This window comes from Dipteris shenzhenensis, chromosome 10 (assembly GCF_047967505.1).
Source record: "Dipteris shenzhenensis isolate YYH24624 ecotype China chromosome 10, Dip_SZ_1.0, whole genome shotgun sequence".
Taxonomy (NCBI): domain Eukaryota; kingdom Viridiplantae; phylum Streptophyta; class Polypodiopsida; order Gleicheniales; family Dipteridaceae; genus Dipteris; species Dipteris shenzhenensis.
Genome location: NC_141605.1, coordinates 49,589,208 through 49,610,157, shown reverse-complemented (window position 1 = coordinate 49,610,157; position 20,950 = coordinate 49,589,208). Strand labels below are relative to the sequence as shown.

General features: G+C 44.4%; 1 protein-coding gene across 1 annotated transcript; it reads left to right on the top strand.

Annotated features, from left to right (window-relative positions):
• The first annotated feature begins 15,425 nt into the window (after positions 1–15,425).
• On the top strand, positions 15,426–18,564 carry LOC147897933 (wall-associated receptor kinase-like 20). The gene is made up of 3 exons (XM_087380892.1): positions 15,426–16,479; positions 16,582–16,650; positions 16,791–18,564. Exons 1-3 carry the CDS (start codon positions 15,708–15,710, stop codon positions 18,257–18,259), a joined length of 2,310 nt encoding a protein of 769 aa, XP_087237018.1. The 5' UTR covers positions 15,426–15,707; the 3' UTR covers positions 18,260–18,564.
• The last annotated feature ends 2,386 nt before the right edge of the window (positions 18,565–20,950 follow it).

Genomic DNA, 20,950 nt, shown 5'->3' with positions numbered 1-20,950 from the left:
GAGAAGCCATTGATCATGTGCTCGATGCCCAAGGTAATCTCTTTACTAACTATTGGCACATTGCTGACGCCTTCTTAAAGGAACTCAGTCGGATAGTAGGTGAGGAAGCAACCCAGGACTTGGGTTGGTGGAAACATTTTGATGGTCTTATTGAGGGCCTCCATCCTCGGGTTTTTGAGTTACACCACGAAATTCTCTTCGAGAGGTCGTTCACATCATAGGGGCTAGGGGAAGCCCTCAATGCAATGGCCAAGGACAAGGCACCAGGGCCTGACGGCCTCACGATCGAATTATTTATTGAATTCTGGGATCTAATGGTAATTGAATACACAAAGATGGTCAAATTCACGATAGACAGGAGATACTTGTCGACAGTGTTAATGCGGGTCTTCTCAAGCTTTTTTCCAAGCGGGTGAATAGGTTAAAAGTCGAAGACTGGCAGCCTATTACCATGCTCAACAATTCATATAAGATCCTAGATAAAGCGAAGGCCATTAGAGTATGGGAGGTGTGCATGTTTGTAGTGGACCCTGAACAATGTGGGTTTGTCAAAGGAAGATATATTTTGGACAACATCCTCAATCTGTCATCTTTGGATTACACCTAGAAAATAGGGCAAAGTGTTATGCTCTTTGGCTTCGACAAGGCTTGTGTCTGTGTCCGGTGGGATTACATATTGGAGGTCATGAAAAGATGGGGCTTTGGTGAGGGGTTTTACAAGATGGTATCGACTTTATTCGGGAATGCCTCCACCATTCTTTGCCTAAACGCTGGTACTGTAGGATGCTTCAACCTCAAGCACTCCATTCACCAAGGCTGCCCCTGGTGCCTCTCCTTTTTTAATATTGAGACTATTATGTTGATTCAAAGAGTAAGGATGGTCATCAATGAATGGTCACTGCATGGCTTGCACCTCCCATCTAGTAAACAATTTAGTCTACAGATCTTTGCAAATGACACAGTGGCCTTCTTTGCAGAAGACCCCAGTAGTGTTAGATCACTTTTTAGCATCTGTAACATCTTGAGATTGTGGTGTAGCTAGCAGAAGATTTCGCATTAAGGATGGGTGACAGACCCAATCTAGAGTGGCTCGCAGATAAGTAGCTGTAGTATGTGAAGAAATGTGAGATATTCCCCTATCTAGGTGTCCCCATTGGTTTTGGTCCTACAATGCGACAAAGGTTCAAATGGTTCTTGGACAAGATAAAATCCAAGCTCAAAGTTTGGCATGGCATGAACCTAGGATGGTGAACCTAGGATGGAATGCGAGGACCTTGGTCAACCAACACATTCTCTCATCCACAACCACATACCTGGCATCAATCTAGCATTTCTCCAAATGCCAGTGGTTGGAGATTGAGGTTATTCAGTGCCTTCCTCTCGATTGAGAAGGGGGGGAAAAGGAGTATGCATCATGTGCCTTGGGAACCCTTATGGCTCTTGAAGATGCAAGGAGGCCTTGGTCTTTCGAATATCAGATGCAAAAATGTGGCCCTGATAGGCAAGTGGATGCCAAACTCTTCTCAAGTCAATCCCCATGGGTTGAAGTTTCAAAGTTCTTCATTGAAACTGGGAAATAAAGAGGTGCTAGAACTTGGAAAGAACTGCAGTGGTATGATCGTCTTTGCTCAGAGTTCCCGATCAAAATTGTAGGATCCGACCTTATCTTTAGGTTGGTCCAGCATGGAAGGAGTGTTTTGGTCGCATGTCGTCTTGGGTTGTGGGGAGATTCCAACCTCTCAGAACCAGTCTAGTGGAGCACCGCCTTTAGGCAGGAATCATTTGCAATACATTACCTTACCAGAGTCTACATCCTTTTCATGAAAGGGTTCAAAACGTGGCAGAATATGTGGGATTCTTTGTAGATGATGCAGTGGCCCTCTCTACCCTAGTAGTGTTAGATCACTTTTTAGCATCTTAGGTCTGTTTTGTAACATCTCGGGATCATGGTGTAGCTGGTAAAAGACTTCCACATTAAGGATGGGTGATGGCCCCATCTAGAGTGGCTCGAAGATAAGCAGTTGTAGTATGTCATGAAAGGTGAAATAGTCCACTACCTAGGTGCCCCCATTGGTTTAGGTCTTACAATGTGGCAAAGGTTTAATTTGTTCTTGGACAAGATAAAAGCCAAGCTCAAAGACTGCTGGCATGGCATGAGCCTAGGATGGAACTCAAGGACCCTAGTCATCCAACAAATTCTCTCATCCACAATCACATACTTGGCGTTAATCTGGCATTTCTCCAAATGCTAGTGGTTGGAGGTTGAGAGGTTATTCCATTCCTTCCTCTAGGCTATGATGAGGAGGGGGAAAAAGGAGGATGCATCAAGTGCCTTAGGAACCCTTATGGCTCTCAAAGATGCAAGGAGACTTGGTCTTCCAGATATTAGATGCAGGATTGTGGCCCTGATAGGCAAGTAGATGCCACAACTCTTCTCAAGTTAATCTTCGTGGTTTGAACTTTTGAAGTTCTTCATTGAAGCTAGAAAATCAAGAGGTGCTACCTAGAAAGAATTGTGGTGGTATGATCGTCTTTACTCCCAGTTCCTGATCAAAATTGTAGGATGGGACCCTGTCCCTGGGTTGGTCTCACTGTGGAAGGAGTGTTTTGGTTACATGGTGTGGAAGGGTCGTCCTAAATTGCAGGGAGATGCCATCCTCTCAAAACCAGTCTAGTGGAGCACAATCTTTAGGGAGGAACTGTTTGCAATGCATGAACTACCCAGATCCCGCATCCTTTTCAAGAAAGTGATTAGGACATGGGAACATATGTGAGATTCTGCTAAGGCAGATTGGCACACAATGGAGGCCCTCACTTTCAAATTTGCACACAATCTAGGAGAGAAGGGCCTAGTTTGCAGGTGATCAATCTTTGAGAATCGGCCCTCCAACTGCATTAAGCATGAGGATTGGCCCTCCAATTGCATTAAGTCTGCTCAGTATGCAGGAAGGTCTTAGAATCACTCAACACTTGTTTTGGTCGTGCTCAATGATGCGTGAGGTTTGGAAGAAGGTGGAAGCTCTATAGGATTTCGGGTTTAGTGGTGAAGTTCTACATTAACTCCATATGGAGGATGGCTATATTGGGTAAGGCATCTCACCTCCCCTCCACGTTAGGATCTACTTCCCTCAGTTTGTGTGGCAGTCTTTCTTTCTATTTGGGAGTAGAGGAATCGCTTGGCATTCAAATCGAATATTGCGTTAGATTTTCATGAATCCCACTTGCTTGCTACAGTGAAATCTTACCTCAGGGACTTTAGACATTAGGGGAGAAATGGAGTCTCAAAAGGGACTCCAATTAGAGTTTCCTAATTTCAAGGGATTACAGAGGGATTTGTATTGTATGAATGAGAGTGCTAGAAGGTGTGGGGCAATGGTATGCTAAGGTGGAGGGTGGGTAGGCCTGCAAAGAGGCCTATTGGTTGTTCCCCTTACACTAGGACCACCCAAACCATCACCCCACCCTTAAACCATGTTTCACCCTCCTCCCAGGTGCACCTCCCCCACATAAGTCCAAATCCGCTTTCAATGAGATGGTGGACCCCTTGTGGCAATTTTCCCTTCCCCCTCCCTCTTTCCAGGGCCTCTGCCCCCACTGTTCTGGTCCATCCTGCCATTCCCTCCATTTTTGAAATGTGAGGCTGCCCTCCCTTGCATTTGCCCTCTTCCCCCTCTTTCTCTGCTCCCTCTTGCTCTGGCCTACTTGATGTAGCTCCTCTCTCTCTCTCTCTCTCTCTCTCTCTCTCTCTCTCTCTCTCTCTCTCTCTCTCTCTCTCTCTCTCTCTCTCTCTCTCTCTTCCATTTGTTATGTACCTTCCCCCTGCTCCCTCTCTCTATCTCTCTCCTATCTCTATGTCTATCTCCCTATCCCCTCTCTCTCTCCTATGCGTCTATTGGGTGCTACTGCTCTGTCCCTCTCCTTCTCCCTCTTTTGTGCCTCTATTAGAGTTGCATTGCCCTATGTAGGAGTCCCATTCTTGATGTTGCAACCTCTGTATGCATGGTGATGAGCAAGGATACAAGACCATGCAATGTTGTGACCTCTTGTGTCTTCCACAACACCAGAAATACATTGGATGAGTGGATCCCTTGCACCTACAGCTTGAATGACTGGATAGTGATGAAATGATCAGCCAAAGGTCCACACAAGCTTTACAAGAGCAACAGATGTGATATCTTGCATGAGTGAAAGGGCAACATCTTGAAGCTCAAGTTTGGGAAGAAAGGATGGCTCGCAAAAGTGCAACATGTCTACATGGGAAAAGATATGCAGCTACCTCCATCATTCAATCAATTTAGGGTACCATCACAATGTGAGCCTTTCTATCTATGTACCTTTTTCACCTCCTATAAGTGTAATGAGTCCATTTGGATATTTTGTGTTTGGTTTCTTCTAATAGCTCTTATTCATGGCAGATGTTTTCCCTTCGAACTTCAAGGAGTGGGAATAATTGAGTCATTCATAGGCAAGTTCACTGCAATTCATGAGGATTTAGTTAGGTAAGCAAATGCATGCATGGGAGAAGTTGGCCTCCTTGCGAAAGAAGAATGTGTATTGGCATAATGCAGCATACATCACTCCAATGACATTGTTAAAATATGGCCATCTGCATCCCATTGCATCGCCACAACTTCAAGACATGGATTGCAACATTGTGGACTCGAGGACATTGTAGTTGTACAAGAAAAATATTGAAAGGATGTGAGCATGGCCATGAAGTTCACATTTGGATCCAAATGGGCAAGGTTATCTTGGTTTATGCCTCTGCACATTTTTTATTCTTTGTTTTAGAATATACATATGCATAGAACAAAAACTATGTCATCCTGCAAGCATGTAGATGGAAATTCTCTTGACGACTTACGGGGAACTTGGTCAGGTAAGCAAAAGGATGATGTGTTTCAATGTCACACATGTAAAGAAAATGTGGTTATTAGATACCATATGTCATGCCAAATGTTGTATATAGCTTTTTAATACAAGCGTTGGAAGAAAACAAATGGTCGGTGGCTTCCCTTAGACTCTAATGAGTGATGAAGGCAATACGAGGGTATGTTTTTCTATTAATGTTGATGAGGGAGATGTCAAGAATGTGAATTATATCATATCCTAATGGACTCTAAGGGATGTGCGAGAACATCTATTGGTCATGGACGATAGCATGTTAGAGTCCCACAACTTTACCTTAAATGGTGGAAAGATCAGCCGATGTGTGAAGAAGTGCATGCATAGTGCCAATTTCATTCCTCCTATAACTTTGAAGATTGTTAAGAATGTGTTTGACTAGTGTAGCATTTAATTTTTTGCCAAATCCTAGTTCTTGTTTCAAAAGATGATGCACAATTAAATTGACATGTTATTTCTTTTGATGTTTTTTTCCTTTGAGTTCATGGTAGATGTTTTTCAAAGAATTTGGGGATTTTATGATTTGTTTTAATTTTTAAGGTTTTGATATATATAAAGGGGTAAGAGCCATTTTTACATTACATTCTCACTTTCACTTTCAGAGAGCCATAGAAACTTCCACCCTCAAAACTTACTCACTCCATCAACTCGCTATTTGGATTCAGCTAGTGCTGCATTCCATGATTTCATCTCGCAAACTGCATTTGCAGGCCACAAGGAAGAGCTAGTTTTTGTGTTTGATAGGGCTTTAGATGACCTAGGCACATATATGCAAGCCAAGGATGACTTCACATATCTCATCCCCTACATGCAAGAGAACTTCACTGTTTTATATACACTTGGCGACTCTTCAAAGAGATGGGTTCCGATAGAATACATCAAGTATCTATTCCTAGACGAACCCAAATTTGTGAAGCGCTTGGCCCGCTTTTGTGATAATCTTATAAAGGAAGGGTTTAGGACGGTAGATGGGAAATACAAGCACTAAATTCTGTAATGGGAGATGACAGTCATCTTTCTTCTCTAAGAGGGAAATTTAGAGGAAGAAGCCTCATCGTCCCCAGCACCCCCTCTAGTAGAAGTATTGATATCCGCATCCCTAGAATAGATATTGACATGTACACAGAAGAGAGTCTTGACCATGCAAAAGAGGAGATGGAAGCAGCTGAAGCATTGAGCCTACTTCAAGAACCCCCAGCAAGAGTAGAGCAAGAATTTGCATCGGAGACCATTGACCAAGAAGCAAACTTATGGTCCTTGTCCCCTCTCATCATTGATGGAAAAGAGTATGTATTCCTCCATGACATAGAGGTTCTTTTTGGACTACGAGAGGATGAGGCTTTAGGTCTCAAAGATCCCAGGGTTTTAGGTTCTGAAGACCAGATAATGGAAGAGTTTCTCTTGACGACGCTGGTTTCATTGAGGGATGCAAACATGTCCATATATGATGCACATCCCTCTCATGCAGAAGCTTTGACACTGGTTTCATTGAGGGATGTAGACATGTCCATATATGATGCACAACCCTCTCATGGAGAAGCTTCCACCTCCAAGAAAGGTCAGGAGAAAGCTTCCACCTCCCAAATGGAACATCACATAGCACCTAGCTCCATCAACATTGCAAATGAGGAAGGGATAGAAGCCGAGGACGCTATAGTGGTAAGTTTGAATAATATTTTGCATTTTGTTTTGTTGGTCTTCTAATTTTTGTTGAATTGTTGTAGGAGGCATTTGAGGTTGATGAATTCTCATCTCGACAGGGTAATGTTCGCAGTGCATTTGGGTGAGATCTTCTTTGGCATATTACCTCAGCAAAGTCACAAAGCACCTCGTGGTCTTTCACAACAAGTTTTCTCCTCGAGGGCTTGCGGAGATGCTAAAATGCAAGGCATTGTTATGCGCTATCGGATACTCCAAAATTACTCAAAATGCCAACAATGTGATTTTGGTACATGCATGGCTCCTATCAATTCTTTTGGATTGAACATTCATGGCAGGGCATTGACAGAAACATCTATGTATTTGGTAGCAAGAGAGAAGGATCTTAGTGCTATTGCAACTAGGTTTAAAACTAGGAGTCCACTAGAGGATTCAAAGACCCCTATTCTCAATGTCCTCAAACTAGCTAAGAAGAAAGATAGCTTGTGAGGCCTCTTCTAAATATAAACATATATTTCAATGGACACATGACTTTAATGAGTACATCTTTCTTATTTGTTTTTAGTCATCGTTACTCTTCCTGAATTCATAATATTTATTCCATTGCATTTTTTAAAGGCTGTTGATGCTATATTGTTCCATCCTTTGAATTGTGTTAATTTAATGCATTTCTAGCCAATATAGTATGATTTTCACCAATTCTAGATTTTCGATGTTCATTTCTGTCAAACCCAGCAAGAATGACCAAATTTACACCGTGGTAGGTTTAGGGAATTATGGTCTCCTTGTGATGTCCTGGACACTTTCACCTTCTGCGCCATGATGAAATTCTTCCAGGGTATGACAGAAATCAACAGTAACACTGAAATGAAGAGTAAATTTAGTCATAAGCATGGAGAATTCACACAACAATGGGATAGTGTACAAAATGTAGAATCTATAATTTATTAAAAAAGATTGCCCCTTGGGCCTCAGATACAAGAATGTGTCTTCAAGGGCAGGGGTAAGTCTAAGTCCTAAGGGTGGGCTCCAAGAGATTCTAGGGCTTGAAGCTTGGGTCCATCCATAGCCGCTTTGCCAGAGCTATGTCCTTGTCCATAACTGTGAAGCACTTTGCAGGGATGGCACACAAGTTGGCGTCCTCAAACAAAGAGGTGGTGACTTGCTCTGCAGCCTCCTAGAGCATCCCCATAGCTCCTGTGCTGAAGCGCACATCATCCTTGTACCCCTGTGCTATCTCTTGTACCACATGTTTGAAGGGAGCATGCAGGATCAGGTTCTCGATGATCTTCTATAGCTGTCTCATCTTCCTTAGGGCCCTCGCTCCTGGCTTTGCTTTTCATGGCTTCCTGACTCTTGGTGGAGGCCGTATAGGTACCCAAACATGGCTCCATGTCCTCTTGTTTGCTTTGAACTTCTTGCGCTGCTCTTCTTTGCATTGATCCTCCTCCAAATCCTTTGCTTGTGGATGACTTGAGCTTTCACCTTTTTTGGACTCCTTGTGATGGGGCTTTCTCGTTGTTTGCTTATCCTAACCCCTCGCAGTTGCACAAGCATAGGAACTACATCCATGACAAGCTCTATCACTAGGACAAGGATGATTGTATTGTTTCTTGCGGTTTGTTGAATCCTCTCCAGAAGTTTCTTGATATCGGGGGAGGTTCTTAAAAACATTTTGCTCATTTGGGGGAGTCCTCTCACAAGATCCCTCCTAGGAGTTAGGGGTTGGCTAACGGGATTTTGGAAAAGGCCCTAACCCCTCCACCCCCCCGCCCCGTCGCCCTCCCCCCTACCCCCGCCCCCATCACCCTCCCCCCTACCTCACCTCCCATCGTCGCCCCCCTCCCCCCCATCCCCCACCCTTGCCACCACTTTGCCCACCCCCCCCACCCCTCACCCCTCCCTTATCTTCCCCCTCGCTCACCCTGTCCCCACCTTCCCCAAACTCCTTACCTCACATAGGCCCTAGACTCCAAGAGTGAGCACACAAATTTGATCAAAACCTAAGCAAAATAAGCAAGATATTCATTTCACACAGACCCATCTTCTCCCTTCTCTCACTCTAGCTTGCAACCAACATGTGACTCCTCGACTCCCTATGGATGCTTTCCAAGCACTATGCCTTCTATTCTTTGATACAATTTGAACTGCTTTTGCAAGTTCTGATGCCTTTGCCTTTTCAAACTTCCAAATCCTAAGTAGTAAACATCTATAACACCAATTGAATATCTCATGCAATGCATTGCTACAAGTGATACCAGATGCCTTGAGTTATTGAAGTAGGATGCCTTGGCTCTGTAGTGTGACTTCTCCATGCCTTATGTATTCCAAATGGACAAAGGGCCCCAATTCTATACAAACCATGGTCCGTGTGCATAGAGAATATGCTGCAAACATGATGAGCATCATTTCAGCAACAAAATAAATAAATAAAGCAAGTCCTAAGTATTATGATGGTGACAAGATTACCATGTAATGTGTAATGTGTGACTCTCCCCATGCTTTCACCATTAATTCCATAAACGCTTTCACATCCATCTTGAACCTTTCATAATACATCTCATCAATTTGAACCTTACGAAGCAATTTTATCAATCCATCTACCTTTGTTCATACTTTAGCTCTCAAAGTTGCTACTTGAGGATGATAAGCCTTATTGGTCATGAATTCACACAATGCTTTCTAGTATTCCCAACCCAAGCTGCTTTGAGACAATGTATGTTTGTCTTTGTTGAGATTGTAGTTAGATAGGAATATCCTTTCCTTTGCTCCACCCATGGACACTTTAGCAAGAAGATTCAGTGTTGCGCCATACATTTTCTTATCCTCCTTAAGTTTGATCTGTCCTCCATGGAATCCCATGTTTGAGAGCAACTTCTCATCTTCTACAATGCACCGTGTGGATACTTCTTGCGGAATTAAATTCCAAGCATAAACAAGATTGCAAATACAACAACTTATCAAGTATGCAGAGTTTTGCGTGTAAAGTACATATGTGTAATCTCTTCAGTGGGAAGGGCAACATGGGATCCCACTTTGGATCCTTCTTGTCATGATTGGGTGCTTGCGTTTGGCTAAAAGATAGAATGCCATTCTCCCATTATAATCCAGCCTTTTGCTTACATTGCAAACACATGGAATAAGGGCATGTGAACATTGAATTTGCTCCTATATCACAACCATGCAAGCACTTGAGTGTTTTCAAATCACCAGCAAGATGCCATTCAACTTGAAATGTTCCATGGCCATCTACTATCAGTTTTTGCCCTTCCTTTTGTCTTCGGATCGTTGTCTTCGGATCATTGATGGGATTCATATTCTATCTAGATACCACTTAATGTCTCATGGCACTCTTTCGGAGTCTTATTAAGGCATAAACACATGGGTTTAGCCTTACATGGGGAATGCCAAGGGGTGCATGGTATGGGCAATGAAGGGGCATTATCCTTTATATATGTATTCATGCACGCAACGGTTAATAGAATCAGTTACATACATTCTTCCTTCTTCCTTGTGTTGTATCATCTTGATCTGAGGTTTGAGAGTCTTTTGAGCACAGTCTCTATTGAGGCTATGGCCCCAACACATTGGCGATCACGATGATGGACTTGTTGACCTTTCTCTACCTACTATTGTGACAATGCTTTGTGGGAGCAATATGTGATCACACTTTGGATTCCAAGAAGTTTCCCAGCCTGGTTTCTTGCTACCGCTACGTTGTTAATTGCCTTTGCCATTGAGATTTGCTATCGCCTTTGCTCAAAAATGCAACATGCATGCATTTGGGTTGTTGCTGTAGTACAAGAACTTGCGAGGTGATGCTCCAGTGTGATCTTGAGGTGGCGACACCCAAAGAGAACCATCCATGGTCATCTATAAGATTAAAGACCCAATGACGAGGCATGCAAGATGGACAAAGACTAGCCTCGAAACGAAAAAAAAGGGTGGTGTGGCATATATCTACCGACATGGCTAGAGCGATTGCACCAAAGGGAGGCGACCACACAGTGGACATAGATCGTGCCAATCGCATCTACATCCATAGTAATGATGCAGTCCCTGATCGAGGAATCGATGAAGATGATGGTTTCTAAGTATTGACAGCAATGCTCATATTGGTTATACTCCAAGCGAAACGGTTCTAGAGGCGGCTCGAGATGCACGGGGTATGCTACTACTACTAGATTCCTTTTTGCGAGTGTGGAATTGTTGCTACATTGCGACTTTGGATGGCGGTGCATTTAGAAGCCTCTGCTCATTGTGAGGTGACAAAGTATAGAGACCGCGGCGCACGCTAACTTGCACGTCATTCATGAAGATCATGGGAGAGGCAAAGGCTAAGGGTTCTTCAAGACCTTTGTGCCATCCCTTGCTAATTGTCCTAAGCTAAATGTCTCATCAAACTCACGGCCTATGTGATGATGCTAACTGGTACAAGAAGATGCGGAGGTGGTTGTGTCAATTTTGAGACCGGCTCCCCTTATGATCAAGATCCATCGGATGCATGCTGTGCAGAGGCCATTGTGCAGAGGCCATTGTGCAGAATTGCTATTGCATGGTAGTTGTTGCGGTGCTTATTGCAGACTTGAACCAAAGGCAGAAGTCATTCCAGAGTGCAGGCTATGAACGAAGGTATGCATTGGATGTAGCGCCCAACACTAGGCATTTGATTCATGGAGGGACAACCAGCTATTTTTTTAAAGGTGATGCGGCAAAGAAGACATATGATGTTCTAAGGATGCAAGTGTGGTACTAAGTATTGGTGCAATTATTTTGTAATGTGAAAGGCAAGATCTACATCGACATTGTTGGCGCTTCTTCACGAGAGTGGCATTCCATGTCTACTATTTTTTCATTTATGCACTCATAGATCCATTGCCTTGGCGTTGCCTAAAAAGTTTCTCTCTTTTTATTCACATGCACTATGTTGGCACTTGACTTTCACTCAGGGGATATTTGTGCATGTGTGGTTCGCACAATCCACCATGAGTGCCATGTCTTAAGGCATAAACACATGGGTTTAGCCTTACATGGGGAATGCCAAGAGACCCATGTGCGTGGGGATACCAAGGGGTGCATGTGAAGGGACATTATCCTTTATATATGTATTCATGCACGCATTGGTTAATAGAATCAGTTACATACATTCTTCCTTCTTCCTTGTGTCATATCTTCTTGATCTGAGTGTTGAGATTCTTTTGAATATAGTCTTTGTTGGGGCTGCGGTCCCAACAAGTCTCAAATGCTGCAAGCCACCATATATCTTTCTCTGATTACAATGAGAAATCTTGCTCTACTTCCTCGTTCACTTGAACAAAGGCTAAGGATCTATTCATAATGCAGATGCTCACTCTCTCTAACTTGTGTTCTTTCACCAATTGAGCTTCATCCATTTTGATGATAAATATGAGCTTTCCATTGCATTCTATACAACAAAAGAGAGAAATCGTTAGGATAAACATGATATATGAAATGAACTAAGTAAAGTGCGATACTGTAATGGATTTCCTCTTACCATCTTCTCTCATGCCATAGAATTTGACCATTGCTTATTGTAGTTTCTCAACATCTAAGTAGACATTGTTGAAAGCATTCGTCCCAAAAGTTTGCAGACCAGATTTCTTTTTACTCTTCCAAGTTATTGTGCCCCTTACTGAATGATACCCTTCAAGCATTTCTCTTGCACATTGGTTTTTTTCTCACTATGCACGTCTCACAAACCAAGTTATGGGTAGGGGCACTTTAGACTTCTTATACTTTCCCAAACTAGTAGACTTGAAAGTTTTGAAAATAGATGTGTAAGCTTCATGACTTACACTAGCAGTATCACAAGTTGCAAGCATCTCCTTTGTGTCCACAATGTCCTTGAAGTACTTTCGATCACCTCTTCAACAACTTGCACACGTAGGCACTTGTGTCTTGGGTCCCTTAGTATCCCAATGGCATCACTTGACTTCACTAAACTGGCTACAATTATGTGAACAATCAATATCAGCCCCGTGTGTTCTTCCCATCACATCTTCCATGAAGTTCCTAAAGAAGAACACAAGAAAAACTTAGTCACAAACAATGTAGCACAAAAAGTGTAATTTCATTGGAACATTTGATAACCAACCTTGTAGCCCGGATTCTCCTCTTTTTAGCACCACCAATGTGTGCCAATGTATCCATGTTATGTAAGTACCTTCTTTTTCTATCCTTCAATCCTAAAGGTGTTTCTTTCATCTTTTACACTCATTATTCTGCCTTCAGAGCATAAGAATCGCACTTCTCTTGATGCCATGCGATGTATGCTCCTTTATTCTGGATTATCTCGGAGCTTTTGGGCAGAAGCAATTCTGACAGCCATCTTTGTGCAAAATCATCTTTCTACAACTGCACCTTCTGGTAAGATACCAATCACAACTTGGGCAAGGGAGTACTAGATGAGGGAGGATGTCCAATATCTGTAAGCAATTGGCGCATCCAAACCAATTCTCGAGCTGCTAGAGAGGCCGCTACATATTACTCAGATTCTGTGGTAGAAACAACAACACAACATTGCTTCTTACTATGTAAATACCTTCTTTTCCTATCCTTCAATCCTAAAGGTGTTTCTTTCATCTTTTGCACTCGTTCTTCTGCCTTCTCTCATTCCTTCTCTACAACTCATTGAACTTGATTGTAAATAGATATTTCCAAGCTATTTTTGGTTTCAGCTAGCTTACAGAGTGACTCTTATAATTTATGTCGCTCAAAGTCCAATGCATTTCACTCCAAGTCCAATGCTTTGGCTTCATGAAGATCCTTGTTCTGACTTTGAAGCTCCTAAATAGAGTTATGCATTACAACAATGGTGCTATTTCCCAAATGTGCTAGCTGCTCTGCTTGGGCTTTGCGCATCTCGCTTGCTTGCATAGCCATTGTCTGAGCATTGTTTAACCAATTGCAATAACCAAGCAGCCCCGCATGTCCAAGCCGAAGTAGCTCATGCAATATATGAAAAGGAGGGCTATTTTGGTTGGTAGGATCTAAAGGATACAAGGATCCTTCTACCCAAAGGTTGAGATGCTTCTTTCCTTGCAAACGAAGACAATGGATCTTGGAAGCTCTCCTCAATCCCAGACTACGTGTGCTTCCATATTCAGCCTCCAACTCTAGGTGAACCTGGTACTTGTTGGAGACATCCTCAAACGGTGCCATGCATAAAGGAGTGTAGAGAAGGAGAAGGTGTGGAGAAACAGGCTTGAAGGAGCAGCACACAGGGGGAAGGAGAGGAGGAGGAGGGATGGAGGGGGAGGACCAACAAGCATGGAGGAGGAGGGAAGGGGGTAGGACGAGCAGGTGTGGAGGGTGAGGAGGAGTAGGCGTGGAGGAGGAGGTGGGGAGGAGGAGGTAAGAAGGAGCAGGAGGGAGGGTGGAGGAGGAGCAGGGGTGGAGGAGGAGGGAGTGGGAGGGGAGAGGAGCAAGTGTGGAGGGGAGGAGGAGGGAGGGGGAGTCTAGGGATTGAGAAGGGGGAGGGGGAGGGAGGGAAGGGGGAGGGAGGGAGGGAGGGAGGGAGGACTGAGAAGGAGATTCGAATTTGGAATTTTAAATTTGTTGGTTCCCACCTAGGAGTAAGAATTGTGTAAGAGGTGTAAGTGGTGGGGTCACTTGTGGGAATAACCCACCTAGGTGAGGGGGGGTTAGGACTTTTTGGGCCCTACCATGGCCCTTTCATAAGGACTAATCCATTTCTCAATCCATTCCTTATAAGGCCCTTTTGAGACCCCATTTCTCCCTAATGTGGATGCTGGGGGTGCAAAGGAACCCGTGACCAATCATGCCTTGCTCTCTATCAGTTGTGTCTTGTAACTAAGTTTGTTTCTCTGCTGGCATAGCATAGTAGGCCTTACCCCTATAGAGAGCCAAATTTTGTATTGGGTCTCTACTTTGGGCCTAACCCGCTCCTATAAATATAATTACTCTTTTATTCTTTAAAGAAAAAAGCTTAAAAATGTGCAAGTAATGGTGCTATGTTTATGGAGGTAACAATCCGTCCAACTATCTTAGGGCTCCATTTAAAGTTTTTGGAAGTCAAAGGTATGTTGGATGGTGGGGTTTCATTAGATGAAGCCTAGTTCATGCAATCCTTGTCAAGCCACACAATGTTCATGTAAGACCAATGGGCTTGGTTAGTGCCTTTTCATTGGCAAGGATCAAATGATAGCTTGAAGTGATTTGAGGCATCTATGGGCTAGCAAAATGGGGTGTCACCTCTTTTATGGACAGGAGTAGGAGGGATTAACCGATGAGCTAACTCAAGTAAGACTCTATCAAGAGGTTGATCTAATTGCGTAGAAGTCCCTCTACATGTACAAATGTGCAATAGAACTCATTGGCCATTAGAAAGTGTAGAGAGCCTTTTGGGCGAGACACAAGGTTGAATTCAAGGGAAGTCATGAAGAGATGGGAGAGAGGTGAAGGGGTTCAATAAATGAAGGTCTTCAAGGGCCGTGTATTCTAAAAGGTGCATAGAAACTCATGAAGGGCCATGTATTTTCGAAGGGAGTTTATGAGATTCACTAAATTTGAACGACATGACAAATATATGTGAACAATGACACTTGATGTGCTCCAATTCACTCCATGGACCCAGTATCACAATGAGAAGGAGAAGGTCGTGCAGCGTGACCCACGAGCGGAGGAAAAAATGGTAGTAAGAAAAGGAATCCAGCTCAGAAAAGGCACCTCACAGTACTGAGATAACAATCTGTTTACTGTGTCAAGTTTGACTTTGTGTTTATAACATAAAATGCAGAGATAGAGCGTAGGTGGCGTACTCGTATTTCATTTACTTGCGATTGGACCCCTATTTTGCTCATCTTCCAATTTCTCTCCATCCTGCTCATGTTCATTCTTTCACCCTCCGTCACTCCGTCCAATTTCTCTCCTTGCTGCCCTGTCGATTCTATCACCCTCCTTTACGATTTGCACTCGCCCACTTGCAGCTTCCTGTTGAACACCACTTCAGAGAACCTCACCTCCTCACTTTCCTAGACTCACAGTTCGCATCGTTTTCTAGCCCAAATCTCTTCTGAGCCACATGCAAGTTTTTAGCACGTAGAGCTCGAGAAGCACCCACGATTTCCAAGCCCTCCGAGTCTCATCCATTACACCAAGCCATGGGGAGACTTCATCAGAGGTTTCTTCGTACCTTTATCGCTGTGGTTTTGTTCCTTTGTTGCGGGCTTCTTGGCGATGCTTCTACTTGTCCGAAATGTGGCAACTTTACCTTGCCGTATCCTCTGAGTTCGTCCAGTAGTTGCGGTGACCCTCAATACAAAGTGGTCTGCGATTCTCAGAAAAAGCTCAGCCTTAAGGCGCTTTCGGGAACGTATCCAATTATCAGCATCAATCCCGGATCTCAGAGACTAGTTATCGGCACGCCTAGCATATCTTCGACTTCATGTAGCACGACAGATCTGCAAGGCGGTGGCCTTTCGTTAGACTCCAGTCTTCCCTTCAATGTTTCCAGCAGTAACACCGTGATGCTGCTGAACTGTTCCTCCACGCTTCTCCTTTCTCCCTTGAATTGTTCTTCGAATAGTCTGTGCTCCCAATTTTTGGCACAGGACAGCGAAGGCAGCGCATGCCGTAATAAACTGTGCTGCACCTTCACAGCGGGTGGGTCTTCAACGTCTCACAAAATTTCAGTGGCGGAAGGAGATTGTACAGCGTACGTGAGCGCGCTTTCCGTAAATCCGAGCTTTCCAGCGAGCACATGGACTTATGGAATCGAACTGGAATGGACAACGCCATTAGAACTGGTTTGTACTTCTCAAAAGAATTGCTCTCAAGATTCGACTTGCAAGAGAGACACCAGGACCAGCACGTTGAGATGTTTGTGCAACGGAGGATACCACTGGAATCCGTCATCGGGACTGTGCACTCCAGGTCTGTTTAATTAGGTAGTCCGAGTCCCAGTTTGAAGAATCTAAGTTGCAGAGTGAGTCGACTCATCGTAGAGATTGTTGTGGATTGAAACGTTTTGAGCAGATAACGATCTGTGCACGAATGGCTCGGCTGGATGCGGAGGCCACCGCCACGAGGGGCCCATCATCGCAGGTAGCACCGATACGAGTAGAAGCTGATCGTGCACGTTTAGCTCAAAAGTTTTGTTTAGCCTAAGCACCGGCTTGAGTAGAAGCTCAAAATGTCTGTTGTCGGATCGTTGTTGAGTTTGAAATCCTGAAGTGGGCGTGCAGGCGTGACCGTGGGTCTGGCGGCTTCCCTAATGGTGGTGCTTGGCATATCAACGGTGTGGAGAAGGAAGAGGCGGGCGAGGGAGGCGAGGGAGAAGCTAACAAGGGAAAGGCAAGCGATACTGACGGCGGGGGGAGGGGGGAGGTCGGCGAAGCTGCACACGAGCGGGGAGATGAGGAGGGCGACGCAGAACTTCGCTCGGGAGAGGCTGTTGGGGAGCGGGGGGTTCGGGGACGTATACAAGGGCGTGATGGAGGGAGGCAAAGAAGTCGCTGTGAAGGTGGCGAAGCTAGGAAACATGAAGGGCGTAGAGCAAGTCTTGAACGAAGTTAGAATACTATCACAAGTGAATCACAAGAGTTTAGTTCAATTGTTGGGATGTTGCGTTGAAACTGAACAGCCTTTGCTTGTTTACGAATACATCGCCAATGGCACTCTTCTCCACCACCTTTCTTCTTCTTCACCTTCTGCTTCGAACTCGCATGGCTATGGCGCCCTCTTGCCTTGGCGTTTCCGCCTCTCCATCGCCCTCCAAACTGCTGATGGCCTCTCCTACCTCCACTCCTCCGCCTCCCCCCCCATCATCCATCGCGACGTCAAATCTAGCAATATCTTGCTTGATGAATTCCTCAATGCCCACGTCTCCGACTTTGGTCTCTCCCGCCTCGCCGTCTCTGACCTCTCCCATATCTCTACTTGCGCCCAAGGTACCCTCGGCTACCTCGATCCTGAGTACTACCGGAACTACCAGCTCACTGCTAAGAGTGATGTCTACAGCTTCGGTATCGTCCTCCTTGAGCTGGTCACCTCGCAGCGCGCTATCGACTTCGCCCGGGGGCAGGATTACGTGAATCTGGCCGTTTACGTGCAGAGCAAGGCCCAGGAAGGGCGGCTCATGGACGTGATGGATGAGCGGTTATTCACTGCGACTGATTCTTCGGCGCCCCCTTCGAGTGCTGCTGCTTCTTCTTTACCGTCTTCGGCATCATCAGCGGAAGAAACAGCAGCAGGGATGTCTCGATTGTTAGCAGCGTCTTCGGGATCAGGAGGTTCAATTCCTCGATTGTTCTCAGTACAACCATCAGCACCGTCTTCAGTAGCATCATCAGTAATGGGTATTGCAACAATATTCCCAGCAGAAGCTGCACGAACAGCACCATTTCCAGCAGAAGCAAGTACAGCCGCATTATCTCCAGCACCCACAGGATCAACAGCGGTGGTGGAGAGCATGAAGCACGTAACGTACTTGGCTCTGAGCTGTCTGAGAGACAGCCGCAACGAGAGGCCGTCGATGAAGGAGGTGGTGGAGGAGCTCCAGTACTCGCTTAAAATGTTGGAGGGAGGAGGAGGAGCCCATGGGATCTCTGGTATGGGGCAGCTTGTTTTTCGTGCGGAAGACAGTTTTGCGGCCTCGTCGACTATGTCATCGTCGACTGTGTCATCGCCAACGCCAAGCGTCCTCCCAAGATGATGCTTCTACTGCTTTTGTATTTGAACTCTTTGGGTTGCTCACACCCACCACTGAATATGTGTGCTGAACAATTTTGTGGTGATGGAGCCGTCTTGGTTGAATCTTGTGGTGCTTGGTCAGCAGACTCTCGTGATGAAACCCCTCTTGGTTGAATCTTGAAGTGCTTTGTGAGCACATTGGTGTTGGGTGTGTTTAAGAACGCTAGGACCCCATGAGGCTTCTCTTTTATGGCCAACGTTAAAAGGATTTTCTTCTTAGACCCAATAAACTTGTGCGCTTGAGGTTTACTAGCCTTTTGGAACTCTTTGGTCATCCATTAATAATCTTTGGAGTTGTGCAAACACGAGAGTTAAACTCGGGTCTATCCCACAATCTCGCTATTGTGTTTAATGTTATTGGGCATCAAAGGATAGCCTTTCTTAAGCCTAATGACATGGTGATAAAACGGCTTTATGAAAAATACTAATCAAACTAATGCTCCTAAGCTAAAAAGTAGGTTATTGTTTAATTTTGTGTTGGATGTTAATGGGCATCAAGGGATAGCCTTTCTTAAGTCTATTAAGATGGTGGAAAAGGGCTTTTATGGGAAAGAGTATCGCCCCAAGTTAAATATCACTAGCATGAAATCCATGCTCCACACAAGAATGTAATCCATTGAGCAACTATGTGAAGAGCTCCTCTCGCCCTTGCTCTGATTCATCAACACCAGAATCATCGCTCTTGTCGTAACCCCTAGCCCACAACTACCACCATAATCCCACTCTAGTCATTCGCCTTCATTCTTACACTGGCATGTAGAGGATGTGTTTGAGATTGAGAGAGATGGCGATCAAGGAGAATTTAAAATCACGTCACGCACTTGCAGAAGGGAGCACTTATTGAAACCATCATCGATGAGGAAGGTCAGTTATTTTAGGGTCACTTTAGAGTCACAACAAAGTAATTCACTCGTCGTGTTTTGTATAACAAGCTCTATAACAATCCTCCCTCAAGCATGGACAGATCCATTATTTTCTAGCAAGTCATAGGGGTCGAGCGTCGGAAGGAAGGTGCAAATGTGTTGAAGCAAAAAAACTACACAGATATTCAAGTGAAGTGTAGGGAGAGGGATTACGTGCGATTCGAACGTTTATTGAGATTAGCGAGATTAATGAAGATGGCAAGATCAAGAAGAGGGAGGAATGGAATGATGTGATGGTTGAAACTAATTTTTTTCATCCAACAATCCAACCCCTCATCCAACGCCTCACATTCATCAAATAAAATCTAAGGGCCCACCTTTCTCCAATAGTCCTCCCCCAAAGCTCTCCTTAAGAGAGAAAAAGATATTGTTTGGCTAAAATGTTGATTTTATGTCATTTTCAAGTCTTAAATGCTCTACAAAGGTATTTTTTCCCACAAAACCATTTGAGAGGGGGAAGTAGAGTTGAAAGGGGAGCAAGAGAGAGAGAGAGTGAGAGAGACACAATAGTGCGGGTGTGAAGTGATGAGTGAGCCACACCACAAACTCACTTAAGTTTTATTAGGATTAGGTTTACCCTATGACTGTCTTAAGACAGTCATAGGTGTCCTATCTTTAATTCTTTAATATAAGGGTTGGCAATGTGCCTTTAACCCCAACAACCTCCCACCTAAAGGCCAATGTGCCTAAAGGGGAGTAAAGAATAAAAATTACAGCAATATACAGTTACTGTATACAGGACCATAAAATAAGAATGGTCTCATCCTAATCCCATGATGTGGCGGCAATGTGCAAACCGCTCTGTAGGCAAGCTCTTAGTGAGCAAATCTGCAGGATTATCATCAGTATGTACTTTCACAAGCTCAAGACGCTTGTCTTCCAGTACCTCCCTGATGAAATGATATTTCACTTCTATGTGCTTGGTCTTCTGATGAAAAACCGGATTCTTTGCCAACATGATAGCACTCTGACTATCACAATGCAAAACTGGCATATCTCCTGTAATGCCCAAATCTCCCACCAGCCGAGTAAGCCATATTGCTTCCTTGCAAGCCTCAGTGGCTGCAACATATTCAGCTTCTGTGGTTGACAGTGCAACGCATTTCTGCAACCGAGACACCCATGATATAGCACCTCCTGCAAATGTGAAAATATAACCGGTAGTAGACTTCCGGTTATCTGCATTCCCTGCATAGTCTGAGTCTGTAAAACCATGCACCAATGCATCCTGCCTACCATAGCATATGCACAAGTCTTTGGTACCTTTGAGGTACCTCAAGACACCTTTCACTGCTTCCCAATGCCGCTTGCCTGGATTTGCCATATACCTGCTGATGACTCCCACCGCAAAAGCAATATCCGGACGAGTGGCAACCATGGCATACATCAAAGATCCAACTGCAGATGCATACGGAACCTTGGCCATTTCAGCCTTATCATCATGTGATCTGGGGCTGTCCTTACTGCTGAGTTTTAAATGTGGAGGCAACGGGGTACTAATGGACTTCCCCCCCTCCATTTTAAACCTCTGCAGTACTTTGTCAATGTACTCTTTCTGTGACAGAAACAAAAGTCCCTTGGACCTGTCACGAGGAATACGCATGCCAAGAATATGATTTGCACCACCCAAGTCTTTCATGTCAAAAGACTTATGCAGTTGTTTCTTCAAAGCACTAATCTCATGCTGAGATTTACTGGCAATAAGCATGTCATCCACATATAGAATGAGT